Below are 15,864 nucleotides of genomic sequence, written 5' to 3'. Positions count from 1 at the left end.
CCATGTTGGATTTATTACAGGAATGCACATTTGGTTCAGTATTATGAAAACAGTAAACATAATGACCACATAATTCCATTATAACAAAAAAATATTAAAACGTATAGCAATAAATGAGCTACTCCTTAAAATGGTAAATAGTATTATCTAAAATCAAGTGTGAGTTTATCTATTATGGAGAAATGGTAAAAGTAAGAACATTCACTGTCACAACTGTTACTTGATATGTAACTAGAAATGATAGCTTGATCAATAAAATAAGGAAAAAAACTGACAGAGAAAGCAGAGGCAAAGAAGTAAGATGACTGATTTTTTCAGATGATGAATCAACTAAAAATTAATCAAAATAATAACTAGCAAAGTAGCCAACATAAATCATGTGCCTTTCTGGGTATTATAAATAAGATCCAGCAAGAAAAGAAAGAAAAAAAGAAATTCCACGCAAAATTAATAGAGAATATGTAAAAGACATATATAGGAATTTTAAGAATATGACTACAAAGTATTCTCCACAGAAAAAAAAAAGACACAAATACCAGAAAAGATATTTGCTGATTAAGACTGGGTTATCGCAATATAATAAACATGACAGTACTACCTAAATTAATGTACAGACTCAATGACATACAGAATTAAACTTTCAAAAGATTCCCTTACAGGGCTAGGGAAAAAAAAAACTTATCTGGAGAGAAAAAGCCCAAGAATCTCAAAGGAAATAATGAAAAACATAGCAAGAAAGTATTCCTAGTTGTTCAAAATCTCATTGTATACTACAAAGCAGTTACAATAAAAACTTTTGGATACCTAGTAAAATAGAAAAGTTGATCAGTAGAACTAGATACACAAATACTCAAAAATAACTAAACATAGTAGCACAGTAATTGAAAAGTGTATCAATAAAATAAGATATATGATATATTATAAAACAATTTCTATCTATAATATACCTGTCCACCAATATGGAGGCATCAAAGATCATAGGCAAAATAGAAAAGCAGCCTAAATGTTCACCACCAAATCAGTCCTAAAGTTCACAAAAATAATCATTTCTTAAAATACACCAATACAATTATAATTATTCCTGAAAGTGATTTACATTGGGATTTTGAGCACTCTATTTTAAAAGGAAACATGTACAGCAGATAAAGTTGTGTGATGTTTTCAGGAACTAGTGACAGGAAGTTTAAAAAAACAAACTATCAAAACCATCTTTCCAAGTTGAAAGATTGGTAGAGACAAGGAAAGCACTATTCTGACCTTCGATGTGGGACTCTTATTATGAAATGAGTTTCCCAGATCATTAAGCTACACTCTGTTTTGTACTCTGCATAGAGATATTCACTGGCCTAGGACAAGCTGCTTGTATTCTACCATGCCCATGAAAAAATGGAAATAAATAAAAATTCACTAGCCTCTCTTTTTCTTTCTCCTTTGCAAGAAAAGCATCCCCAAATGGCAATGAAGAAGGATTAGTAAATACAAAGTTCCTCCCATTCCCAGTCACTTCCTAAGACAACAGCACAAAGAAATAAATGTAATTGGCAAGAAGCCTGCTGTTCCGTTGCAGAAGAAAAGGAGTTCAGTGTTCAGACAACTTATCCCCAGCAGCAAGACCACCAACGAATGAATGACTGTGGGAGTACCTTTTATTATCTACATTTTCCTTAATTAATAACTGGGAGGGCAATTTAAAGATGGAAAAGGCTTTTCTTTACTGCTTTGAAAGGAGAAGAGAAAAACAGATTGCTTTGTTTTCTCAGAAATCCTAGTTGAATCTATGGGTCTGTAAGCTAACTATGGTATTTGTTGTTCTAAAAGAGTGACAAAAGAAAGGCTTTTAAGCAAAACAGCACAGTCTAATGGAAAGGTGCTCTACTAGGAGTCAGAAATCCCAGCTCTGCCATTTTCTAGCTCTGACTTTGGGCAAGTCATTTAACCTACCTGAAATGGGGGGGGGGGGAAGAGGAAGGAAGGTGGTCAAGATGGTAAAGATACAGTCTCAAACCAGCTCTCCTTTTGTCATCCAAGCCAAAATTAAATACAATAGAAAGACCAAGAACAAGATTGGAAAAATAAAGTTAACACAAGGTAACTCCTACAGGAAAAAAAATAAATAAAGTTCACCTCACCAGACTGCTCTTGGCACTTCCAGAGTTCCTTGTCCCTCAGCCCTGTTATCCAGGCTGACTCAGAGCCCAGAATTCCTCCTCCCTTAGAGCTGTTGGAGAATTAGGCGTCAGCTCTTGTAGTTAACCTCTTGGCAATGTCCCAGCTAGATTCTTGTCCTCTTGGTGAAATGAGACCCATGAACTGGCCCAATCCTGAGGCTCTGGCTGGAGAAAAGATGATGGCTACAAAGGAGGATGGCACTCAGGTAGAGAACAAGCCTAGGCACAAAGGCTTCTTAAAGTTTCCTTTCCTTAGTGTTCTAACCAAACCCTCCTCATACCTCTCAGTCTACTGATGCTCATGAATATGATCATGCCCAATGTGAAGGAAAGAAAGATGAAAGAAACTTCTGGTTGTGGAGAAGGAAGGGGTCCAGTAGTATGAAGCTTATTACAACTACGGAATATAGACAGAAGGTATTGGGCAGCTAACAAGAAGACTCAAAAAAAGATGAAGAGTCCCAACTACACAAGCTTCTTAGTACAGTAACACTATCACCTTCACCGCCTTAGAAGTTTGTCCATCTTAATGTAGCCCAGGAGTATATTAGCATTTTTGGCTGTCACATCACAATGGTGAGCTGGCATTCCACTGAAACATTAAGTTGTTTTTCAGAACTTCTACTTATATATTACCTCACTCATTTTTATTTGTAAAGCTTATTTTTTGTACCCAAGTACAAGACTTTATATATATTTATCCTTATTGAATTTCATCTTATTAGGTTTGCTCCAGTGCTCTAGCTTACCACAATACTTTTGGATTATAACTGTCATTCACTGTATTTGCTATCCCTCTCAGGTTTATGCCATCGGCCAATTTGATGATCATACTACCTATGCCCTAATCCTTTGTCCCAGTCATTAATAAAAATGTTCAACAGAAAGGAACTCACCACAGATCCCTGAAGTTCCCTACTGAAGACCTCCTACCCATGGTGACATTAAACTATCGCTCAAATGAGCTGAGCCTGGGCAAGAAGAGTTAAGGATGACAAAAAGGGGTGGGGTTTTTAAATCTACACTGAAGAAAAGAGGAAGATCAAGGGCAGGTGATAACCAAGATAAATAAAACAGGCCTTAGTAAGAAAGAGTACTTTAACGAATTCAAGTCACCTGGCCCAGAAGAATCCACTGGTGAGTGTTGAAAGAACAGACAGATGTGTTTGCTGAACTCCTATCAATGCTATTTGAAAGTTCACTGGGGAATGGGACAGACACCAAAGGACTACAAAAAATCAAACATTATCTTGATTTTTAAAAAAGGAAGAGAATAGGACCTGTGAATTTGACTTTGATTCCTGGGGAAATATAGGCAATCATACCAAAGAAATGATCAGAGAGCATCAATCCATCAAGGAATCGATTAACAAGCATTTATTTAAAAATACTGCCATGCTGATACTGTAAGCAAACTGGGAGAGCAAGGAATAGTTTACCTATCAGATATATGGAGAACAAAAGAATTCATGACCAAACAGGAGATAGAGAACATTACTAAAAGCAAAATGGATACCTTTGATTACGTTAAATTGAAATTGCACAAACAAAGCCAACTCAACCAAGATTAGAAGGAAGGTAGAAAACTGGGAAAGAATTTTTACAACCAGTCTCTCTGATAAGGGTCTCATTTCTAAAATATATAGAGAATTAAGTCAAATTTATAAGAATACAAGTCATTCCCCAATTGATAAATGGTCAAAGGATATGAACAGGCAGTTCTCAGATGAAGAAATTAAAGCCATCTATAGTCATAGGAAAAAATGCTCTAAATCACTACTGATTAGAGAAATGCAAATCAAAACAACTCTGAGGTACCACATCATACCTATCAGATTGGCCAAGATGACAAAACAAGAAAATGATAAATATTGGAGAAGATGTGGGAAAATTGGAACACTAATGCATTGTTGGTGGAATTGTAAAATGATCCAACCATTTTGGAGAGCAATTTGGAACTATGCCTAAAGGGCTATAAAAATGTGCATACCCTTTGACCCAGCAATAGCACTTCTAGGGCTATATCCCAGAGAGATCATACAAATGGGAAAAAGACCCACACGTTCAAAAATACTTACAGCAGCTCTTTTTGTGGTGGCAAAGAATTGGAAATTGAGAGGATGCCTATCAATTGGGGAATGGCTGGACAAGTTGTGGCATATGAATGTAATGGAATACCACTGTGATATAAGAAAGGATGAACAGGCTGACTTCAGAAAAACCTGGAAAGACTTGTATGGTCTGATGCTGAGGGAAGTGAGTAGAACCAGGAGAACGTTGTACACAGTAATAGCCACATTGTACAATGACTAGTATTGATAGACTTAACCCTTCTCAACAATAAAAGTATCTAAGACATCTCCAAAGGCCTCATGACGGAAAATGCTATCCACAAAGAAAGAACTATGGAGTTTGAATGCAGATCAAAGCATACTATTTGCTATTTTTTTCTTCTGTTGTGTTCTGTTTCCTCTCTCTTGTAGTTCCTCCTATTGGCTCTAATTCTTACAACATCACTAACGTGAAAATATGTTTAATAGGAATGTACATTTATAGTCTATATCAGATTGCGCACTGTCTTGGGGAGGGAGGTGGGGAGGGAGAGGGAGAAAAATTTGAAACTCAGAAGCTTATGGAAGTGATTGTTGATAATTCAAAATAAAATAATGTAAAAAAAATAGTGCCACACACTATGCTCGATGCTGGGGATATCAATGCAAAAAAACAAAAAATCCCTACTCTCAAGGAGCTTACATTCTAAGAAATGGGTATATACAGAATAAATGTATACAAGAAGAATATTAAATATAATAAATACAATATAGCTAGTTGAGGAAGGCACTACAAGTTGAAGGGGAATAAAGAAAAGCTTTATATAAGATGATGCTCATGTTGCATCTTGAAAGAAGAGAGACATTCTGTGGGAAAAAGATATGCATTGCAGGCATGAGGGGCGGTCATGCAAAGGCATGAATGGAGACAGGATATGGAGTGCTATGTGTGGAAAAACAGAAACAAGGTCATTTGGAATATACATGTGAGGCTGTAAGAATAAGTTAGGGCCAAGTAGCCAGGAAGTTTATACTTTGACAAAGGGCAATACAGAGCCAACTAGAGTTTACCAAATGGTAGAATAACCTGTGCTTCAGGCAAATCACTTCGGCAGCTATGTGGAGGGGGCTTGGAATGAGGAGATAATTGAATCTGAGAGACCAATTAGGAACCCATTTCAACCATCCAGGCAAGAGGTGATAAGGACACAAATTGAAGTGGTGATTGTGTGAGTAGAGAGAAGGGAAAGGATGTAAAAGATATTGCAGAGATAGAAAAAGCAATATCTGACAAATGATTGATTATTAAGGGAAAGGGAGAATAAATAGCTGAGGACAGAACTGGTGTTACAAACATGGGAGACTAGAAAGACGGTGGTAACTTCAACAGAAATAAGGAATGGTGAATATGAAGAATTTGGGAGCACAGAAAGACACATACACTAATATAAAGTGAAATCAGCACACACACACACACACACACACACACACACACACTTTCTCTCTCTCTATTATTAATGACTACAACCATGTAAATGGAAAACAAGAACAAATCAAAACTGAATGCTATGAAAGCATAACCAAGCTTTGCCCCAAAGAAGAGTTTTTGTAGCGATGGATGACTATGGGTATGGAGTACCATAAGTAATAGTGGATCTGCTTGATTTGTCTGATATTTTGCTCAATTACTTTTTTTAAAAAATTTTTTATAAAATACAGCTCTCCAGGAAGGGTGGGAGAGAAACAAACATATTAGAAAATAAAAATGATATAAAAGCAAATAATATTATTTAAAATCTAAATTAACAAAAAGAAAAAAATGTCTAGAAGTGATAAACAAAACTAAGGTCTGTTTTTAAAGACTAACAAAACCAATAAACAATTAGCTAATCTGACTTTAAGAAGTGAAAAATCAAATTACCAGAATAAAAAGGCAAAAGGGTGAATTCATAAGTAAATAAATAAACAGAATGACCATAAAGTATTATATTCAATTATATGCCAGCAAAACTGAGACATACATGATTATCTATGCAATTACAAAATATCCAAATTAATAAAACAACAAACAGAGATATTGAATACCTCAATCTCAGAAAAATTAAATTGAGTAAACTATCAAGAAAAATAATCCCTTGGTCAAATGAATTTACAGGTGAATTCTATCAAACGTTTAAAGAGGAACTAATATCTATGTTCTAAAAATTGTGGGAGAAGTCACACTACCAAACTCAATTTACAAGACAAACAAGGTCTTTATCAACTAAACCTGGGAAGAACAAATGAAAGAAAGAACTAGAACAAAATTTCAGTAATGGATAGATGCAAAAATTTCAAACAAAAGCCTAATAGATTGCAGCAATAATAATTATTGGAATCCACCTCCTACTTTACTGAGATAACCAGTACCCATCAATACAGTCCATTCCTTCATCCCTCTCTGTGTCATACTTCTTCCTTTGCTACAGTCTCCTAGGAAGAAGTCAAGGTTAACACTTGCTGTCCCCTTCCTACTCCTTAACAAGCTTTCCACAGTGAGCATTCCTTCTCTCACTAACCTTCAATTAATTATTTTTTTATTAGCTCTTTCCTTGCTTTATACAAGAATGACTATGCCTTCTTTCTCATCTTTAAAAATCCTTTATTTGAACCTATCATTTCCCCATGGTATTCTACTTTATCTCTCTGACTATATCTTACTGTTGTGTTCCTAGAAAAAAGTTTTCTCATATTAATCATACTCTCTAAGCTTATACATTCTTCCTACCCATTTAATTCTCAACCCCTTTAGACCCTATCACTACTAAAACTACTCTCTCTAAAGTTACCAATTACCTTTTTAAAATTAAATTTATATTTTTCTTACATTTGAAGTTCAAAACTGTCTCCCTCCTTCACGCCTCCCTGACCCACACTAGACAAAGCCATCGTGTGTGTGTGTGTGTGTGTGTGTGTGTGTGTGTGTGTGTGTGTGTGTGTAAAACTCTATTATGTGTACTTCTATTTATCAATTCTTCATCTGGAGGTAGATAACATCTTCCTTCATAGGTCCTTTGTAGCTGATTTGAGTATTTATAATACTCAGAATAATTTGGTCACTCAGTTACTCTTCAAACAATATTGCTATTACTGAATACAACGTTATCTTGGTTCTGCTCATTTTCACTCGTCATTATTTCATATGTGTCTTTCCATGTTTTTCTAAAATCAACTTGCTCATCACTTCTTATAGCAGAGTAGTATATCATATGTATACCCTGTCCCACTGATCCACCTTTTTATTTCTTAGCCAGTACCAGATAGTTTTGATAATTACTGCCTTATAATATTGTTTAAGATTGAGTACTACTAAACCTCCTTACTTTTACCTTTTTTCATTAATTCACTTGATATTCTTGATCTTTTGTTCTTCCAAATAATTTTTTTATTATTTTTTTCTAGCTCAATAAAATAATTTTTTGGTAATTTAATTGGGATGGCATTGAGTAAGTAGAGTTGTTTAGGTAGAATTCTCATTTTTATTATATTGGCTCTGCCCACCCATGAAAAATTAGTATTTCTCCAATTATTTATATCTGATTTTGTATAAAAAGTGTTTTATAATTATGTTTATGTAGTTCCTGGGTTTGTCTTGGCAGGTATATACCCAAGTATTTTATGCAGTATATAGTTATTTTAAATGGGGTTTCTATTACTATCTTTTCTTGCAGGGTTTTGTTGGTGATACATAGAAATGCTGATGATTTATGTGGATTTATTTTTATATCCTGCTACTTCACTACAATTATTGTTTCAACTAGCTTTTTAGTTCAATTGCTAGGATTTTCTAAGTATATCATCATATCTTCTGCAAAAAGAGATAGTTTTATTACCTCATTGCCTATTCTAATTCCTTCAATTTTTCTTCTCTTATTGTTATTGCTAGCTTTCTAATACAATATTCAATAATACTGGTGATAATGGGCATCCTTGTTTCACTTGTGATCTTCATGGTTAAGTTCATCCCATTCACATTCAAAGTTATAATGATTAGTTGTATATTTCCCTCCATCCTATTCTTCCTCACTGTTTATCCTTCTTTCCTTCTCTTTTTACCTATCTCTCTTAATTTACTATTTACTTCTGACTATTGTCTCCAGACTCCTAAGAATCCATTGCTTATTCTCCCCCCTTACCCTCCTATACTTTAATCTACCCACCCTTCTCATGGTCCCTCTCTCATCCTCTCCCCTTACCCTCCTATTTCTTAATCTGTACACCCTTAAGAATCACTCCTTTAACCTATCACCTTGCCCTCCTATTTCTCTGTAAGTTAAGAAGCCTTTCATACCATCTAAATGTATAACCTAGTTCTGATGAAAAGGTTCTAGTACAATCAGTCCTCTATACCTTCATGCCCTTTCACCAACAGAGAAAGTACTATATACCACTGAGAAAAAGATATATTTCTTTCCATTCCCATTCAATTCTTCCCAATCCCATCCCAATTCAATTCAGTTCCAGATATCTACCACACCTAGCTTAGCTAAGATTCTATCCATCATCTCCTTGACTTCTTTCTTATTTTTTTTTGTTAAATTTATCTAATACTGAGTGAGTAAGGCTGAAGTCCCCTACTGTTATAGTTTTCTATTTGCACCTGTAATTCATTTAGGTTTTCCTTTAAAAATTTGCATGCTATAGCATTTGGTACATATAGGTTAAGTACTGACATTTCTTCATTATCTATGGTACCTTTTAACATAATGTAGTTTCCCTGTTGATCTATTTTAATTAAATCTATGTTAGCTTCAACTTTGTCTGAGATCATGGTTGCTAACCCTGGTTTTTTTGCATCAGTTGAAACATAATAAATTCTGCTTCAGTACTTAATTTTAACTCTATGTGTATCTCTCATTTTTAAATGTGTTTCTTGTAAACAATACATTTTAGGATTCTGCTTTTTAATCTATTCTGCTATCTGTTTCCTGGATAAGTTCATCCCATTAGCAATTAAGTTATAATTATTAGTTGTATATTTTCTCCCATCCTATTTTCTTCTCACTGTATCCTTCCCTCCCTCTCTTTTTACCCTATCCCTCCTCAGACATCTAATTCACTTCTGACCTCTGCCTCCTCTTCTAAGAATCTCTCCCTTATCCTCTCTTCTTGCCCTAGGATTCCTTAATCTACCCACACTTCTAAGGGTCTTTCCCTTATCTTTTCCCTAACCTGAGGGTGCTCTACCCAAAGGAATTTAAATTTTGATCACAGAATCCTGTAAAGATATCTTGGGGTTTACTGGCTGGATTTCCTTCTTGAAGACAATGCCTTAAACCCATATCACACTGGCTTTCATTGATTGGCCAACAATAGATCCAAGGCCAAGCCCCACTTGGTCAGTCATTGCTTGGGCCCTGACTGGCTCAGAATGAATGTAAATAGCAATTATTTCTATTTGGGCCGGAAATCCAGAGGGTCTTTCCGTCTCAGATTTATTTTTTTCCCCCAATGTAAATAGCAATTATTTCTGTTTGGACCAGAAATGCAGAGGGTCTTTTCCTCTCAGATTGATTTTTTTCCCCCACTAGGTAAAAGAGGCCATTCTCTGCCTCATTTCTTATCGATCCTTAATCACTGATTGGGTGTTGCCTTAGTCAAACTGAGACCTGGGAAAGACCTAAGTTTAAAAAGGTCAAGGTCTCTTACTGCATCCAGAGCCATCTCCAGTCATCCTGATCTATATCTTGCCACTGGAACCAGATGGCTCCAGAGGAGAAAGTAAGGCTGGTGATTTTGCACAGCCCTCCCTCACTTAAACCCAAAGTACTTGCATGTCATGGCATCACCTCCCCTAGTCATCTTCCAGAAAGAAGGGCAAACAATAATAACAACAACAACAACAACCACTTCTCCCCCTTCTATTGTTTGTGGGAGAATTTGGGAGAGCTAGGTAATTTCCTGTGTTATTCTACCATACTTCTCAGAATCCTCTCCCAATTATCCCTTAACTACTAAATCTGTTGCCCTCTTCTCATTCCTTATCTTCCTTGACATCCTCATAGCTTTTGACCTCATTGACCTTCCTATATCACCCTTTAATTCAACTTATTCTCTTCTTATTTGAAGTTGGAAACACTATTCTTTCTTGGTTCCTTCTACCTCTCTTACTTCTCCTTTTCAGTCTCTTTTGCTTACCATATCCTACTACCTAAGTGTGGGCCTTCTTCAAAGTATTATTCTGAGCCCTTTCTTTCTACCTTCTCTCCCTGGCTATCTCATCTACTCCAAAAGATTAAATTATCATTAGAATGCAGCCAGCTCCTAAATCTACATATTCAGCCCTAATTTCCTGAACTCTAGTCTGACATTACTGAAGAGGTCTAGAGCTTTGGGGTGCTGGAACCCCAAGATGGCGATGCAGGCCCTGCCTGAATGAATTCAACTCAAATCTTCTTCCCGCCAGAGAAAAAGTTTATTAGAGATAAATCATATAGGCCAGGTGACACCCATAAGGACAAGCCAGCATGAGAAAAGCTCAGCCTTTGGGGCATGAGAGATTCTCAGTGTTTGAATGGGGGCCAGGGTGGATTTTATATACACTAAAGTAACTTTGGGTGGCCAGAGGAGGGGGCTGGGAAAAGGGTCTAGGTAAGAATTCCAATTGGAAGGTCTGAGGGATTGAACAGACAATGGGAATAGATAATGAAGGCAACTGGAAGGAAGAAGTCTGAAATGACCAAAAGGTGGGGCTAGGGCTTTCAAAGGGAGATAAGGGGAGTCAATACAGAACCTAAAAGTTTAAGGGTTTTCTGGGGCCTGTAGACAAATGGAAGCTATATTCTTTTTAGGAGAAGGGGTGAAAGGTGCATCTGAATAAGATCAAAAGGTAGGGCTAAGGCTTTCAAAGGGAGATGAGGAACTGGGGCCTGTAGACAAATGGGAGCTAGATTCCCTTTGGGACAAGGGGAGAAGATCTTGGCTTGGGCCCACATCCCATCATTACCAGCTTTCTGCTAGACATTGTCACCTGCATTTCCCTTTGGAACCTCAAATTCAATACATTAAAATGGAAATGGTTATGTACCTCCCTAAACCTGACCCTCCTCCAAATTTCCCTGTTTCTATTGAAGGCGCTGCTATTCCAGTGCCCTAAATACAAGTGAATATAAGTGGACCAAGATGAAAATCTCTCAGTTTTCCCTAGCTAACTCCCCTCACCACTCACAATCAATCAGTCCCCAAGTACCATCAAGTCTGTCTTTACACCTCTTTAACCCACTCACTTCTTATATAGCCAATATCCTATTTCTCAACTTTATCATCTCACATATGGAAATAATATTCTAATTGGTCTCCATACTTCCAATATCTCTCCTCTCTCTTTTCCATCCTTCACACAACTATAAAATAATTAGTTATTGCCCTTTTCAAAAGCCTTCAATAGCTTCCTTTTTCCTTGAGAATAAAGTACAAACTCTCCAGTCTTGTATTTGAGGACCTCCACAATCTATTTAATTTCACAACCTTATTTCACACGTCACCCTTTCACCACTCCATGTTCCAGTTCAATTGGGCTACCAACTGTACTCTTCCATACATTTACATGAGATTTCTCCCCATGCCTGGAAGATATTTCTTCCTTAACTCTACCTCTCAGAATCCTTACCTTCTTTACAGAGATGTCACCTTCTCCTTGAAACCTTTCCTAATCCTACATGATATGTCCTCATCCAAATTATTATATTTTACTTATATGTGTTATATGTTGTACCTCCTCATTAGAATGTCAACTCTTTGAAGACGACAGGTGTTTGTTTTTGTATTTGTATCCCTTACATGACAGCTGGACAGCTAGGTCACAGGAGATAGAGCACTGGACTTGGAATCAGAAAGACTCATCTTCCTAAGTTTAAATCCAGCCTAAATACTTGCTAGCTATGTGACCCTGGGCAAGCCACTTAACCCTGTTTGCCTCAGTTCCTTATCAGTAAAATGAGCTGGAGAAGGAAATGGCAGACCACTCCAGTATCTTTGCCAAGAAAACCCCAAAATGGAATCATGAAGACTCTAAACACGAACACAACTAAAAGGACTGAACACCAACACAACACTATCCTTTACAGGACAAGTGTATTATGTCTTCATTTCCCATCGGCTGCATTTCTTTTGGACTTCTCCATCATGCCCCTACCCTGGGCACTTTCTCCACCCAACCCCACCCCTGCAGATTCCTTTTGTGTGTTATCTTCCTATATCAGATTATAAGGTCCTTGAGGGCAGAGGCTGACTTTCTTTTTATTTGTATCCCCAATACTTAGAACCATACCTAGAAGTAGGAGGTATTTAATAAATATTGATTGATTACTAAGTTGTTCAATAAGTGTATGATGAACTGAATTGTTGACAGGCTTCAAATCTCCTTATGATTCTCTTCTCTCTCCTCTGGAAGTACTCAAATTTGTCAAATATTCCTTCTAGAATGTACCCAGAATGGAAACTAATACTGGAGACTGAGACCAACAAACAGAAAATACAATGAGACTATTACCTCCCTAGTCTAGTCTATCTTGTCACATTTACAAATCATATTGAGCCTATAATCAACTAAAACCCCCAACATACGTACATATACCCCACTTTTATGGTTGTACAATTAATTTCTTGAACCTAAATGCAGCACATTACACTCATCCATGTTAAATTTCATTTTGTTAGATTCTGTCTATCTGGAACAAAAAAGCCAAAAAACAAAAGAGCAATTTTCACTTCTCACCGTGGCTTCTGATGTCGACAGATGTTTCTGTAGTTCGGTTTGGGCGACAGTCTTACTTTTGCACAGCAAGTGCAGCTTTAACTTGTCAAATAATACCTGCATAAAGATGATATTTCAGATGATGACGATCTTTCAAAATTAAATAAACTAAACATTACTACAACAGTAGCTAATTTATAGTGGTTACAAGAGATGCAAATAATGAAAAAGGAAACCAGCAAAAAGAGAATGCCAGTTGACAAATTATAAAAATAATTAAATCCTGAATTTTTTTTTAAAAAGCTTTGAAATAAATATCAATATGAAAATTAATAACAGCTACAATTTTCATAGCATTAACATGACAAATAGATAATGTTTGTAACATGACAAAAATCTTTTATCTAATTCTTAAGTAAGAAATGTACTTCCCAAGGATACTATTTTGTATAAAGCACAAAGACATAGATTTACCTCTCGAAGTTGATTATTGCTAGTAACAAGAAACTGCTCTCCTGCAGCAACATGGGCTTCTTTTTCCAATTCCTTTAAATGAAACTGCAAAAATAATGTGACAAATTCATTTCACTAATAACTTTTCTCAGTTTTAAAGAATTTCATAAGATGACAAGAATCTTAATAGTACAAAATAATCGCCAATCAAAACTCATATTTTTAAAAATCTTTAATTTTTAAAATTTCTTACTTATTTAGGTTTCTCTCTTAAATAGCAACACAGGCTAGAGAAAAATTATTTTATTGGTTCATATGCCCCCATCACCAATGTAAACCACAAGCTCTGAATGTCTTATTAGACTGTTTAGTGAGTTAAGTTGGGGACAAAAAAAAGTCACCTGGTAGCTAACCTTATGGGTAGTTAGTCTCCCAGAACTTACCTACCCTGAGCCTTGTAAAAGAGATACACAATCCAATGAGAGATCAGTATTCAGAGCTTTTCCAGCTTACTAGAATATACCAGAGATAGAATTCCACTAGCATAGTTGTCAAGAACCTAGAGCTCCTCTCAATGCCATAATGAAGCATTACCTTATACACAGATAAACAGAGTCAAGACACATTTTAGATGCTATGAAGAACTCTTATTAGCATACTACTCAAAAGACCTGGGTTTAAGTCCTACTTACTTACAGTCCATGTCATGTGACCTTACACAAGCTACTTTCCCTGGTATAAAACAAGAAGGTTGGTCCAGATGATCACTAAGATCGTTTTCTAACTCTGACATTCTGTAATTCTACAAATTTCACTTAACAAAAGAATTTATCACTACAATAAAGTTAGAAATACCAATGAAGTTAGAAAGTCATCAACACAATTCTCAAACATGTTTGAAAATAATCATGATAATGATGATAATAATAATAATAATAATTAGTGGTTGTTATCCTTCATTCTTGAATAGGACCAAAATGACATCACTCTGTTGCAATCAAGATACAGTGTGTCTGACAGCGGCTGACTAGACCAATACAAGGTCAGAAGGCTCTACCACAGGTTGGGCACAAATAGTTCACATAACATTTGAAGGGGAGATGTCTCCAAATTTGAGTATCTCACGTTTCTTTTGAGCTACTGCAATTCTGCTTTGCTCATAGTGCACAACGCCATCTTTGATGCAGGCACACCATGCTGGGTGGTCCTTTACCAGTGTCTCTCACGTGAAGCAATCAATCCTAAAGTTCTTCAAAGAGACCTTAAGAGTGTCCTTGTACTACTTCTTCTGACCTCCATGTGGGCACTTGCCTTGTGAGTTCTCCATAACATATAGTCTTTTAGACAAACATGCATTTGGCATTTGCACAATGTGGCCAGCCCATCAGTTTGAATGTCTGACAGTTCAGCTCAAGAAAGCACTTCAGTGTTCAGTACCTTATCTTGCCAGATGAGCTTGAGAATCTTACTAAGACAAATCAAATGGAAGCACTTCATTTTCCTTGCATGTTGTTGATCTATTGTCAAGGTTTCACAGGCATACAATGGCTCTGTAGACCTTCAGTTTGGTAGACAATCTAATACCTCTTCTCTCCCATACTTTCTTTGAGAGCCTCCTAAACACTAAGCTACCTCTGGCAATGCATGCATCAACCTCATTGTTTATGTGTATGTCCTTGGAAAGTATGCTGCCAAGGCAAGCAAACTTATCCACAGCATTAAAAATTCCTCCATTTGCTCCGATGGTTCCACATATATATGGTGTGGTGCTGGCTAGTGGAGACCTTATGTTTTCTTAGTGCTAATTGTTAGGCCAAAATTAGCACCAGCAGCAGGGAATCAATCCATACTTCGTTGCATGCCAGACTCAGAGGCTGCATTGAGTACACAATCATCTCTGAGCGAAAAATCATGTACCAACTCTCCCTCAGCTTAGGCTTGACTTGCAACCTTTCAAGTTAAATAATTTGCTGTCATTTTCATCTTCTTTGAAGAAGTCTGACAACATTGCTGAAAACATCATACTAAAAAGCACAGGAGCAAGCACATGGCCCTGCTTCACTCCATTGGTGACTGGGAAAGCACAAGAATATGAGTTCATTATCCTTTACTTGTGCAAGTATGCTGTCAGGGAACTGGTATACAATACTGAAGAACTTCTCAGGGCAACCAAATTTCACCATAAATTTCCACAAGCCCTCATCACTGACAGTATTAAAGGCCCTGGCCAGATTGATGAATGTTGTATGTAGGCCTCTGTTCTGCTCCTGGCATTTCTCCTGGAGCTGTCAGGCAGCAAAGATCATATCAAACATTCCTTGGCCCTTTGTGAAGCCATACTGGCTCTCAGGAAGATGATCATTTTCCAGGTGAAGGATCAGCTAATTAACGAGGACTCTGGCAAGAACCCTGCCAGCAATGACTGAGAGACAGACCACCCTGTGATTGTCACAGGACA

General features: G+C 36.7%; 1 protein-coding gene across 1 annotated transcript in view; it reads right to left on the bottom strand.

Annotated features, from left to right (window-relative positions):
• Positions 1–15,864, bottom strand: part of POLN (DNA polymerase nu) — a 329,088-nt gene that overhangs the window by 261,694 nt on the left and 51,530 nt on the right. The window contains exons 9-10 of the mRNA XM_078148556.1: positions 13,428–13,511; positions 12,975–13,070 (exon numbers count right to left, since the gene is read on the bottom strand). Coding sequence (XP_078004682.1) covers positions 12,975–13,070; positions 13,428–13,511 — 180 coding nt within the window. The remainder of the gene's footprint in view (positions 1–12,974; positions 13,071–13,427; positions 13,512–15,864) is intronic.

This window comes from Phascolarctos cinereus, unplaced genomic scaffold (assembly GCF_003287225.1).
Source record: "Phascolarctos cinereus isolate Bilbo 61053 unplaced genomic scaffold, phaCin_HiC Scaffold_9;HRSCAF=440, whole genome shotgun sequence".
NCBI classification, from domain to species: domain Eukaryota; kingdom Metazoa; phylum Chordata; class Mammalia; order Diprotodontia; family Phascolarctidae; genus Phascolarctos; species Phascolarctos cinereus.
This window is presented reverse-complemented; position numbering and strand designations above follow the sequence as displayed.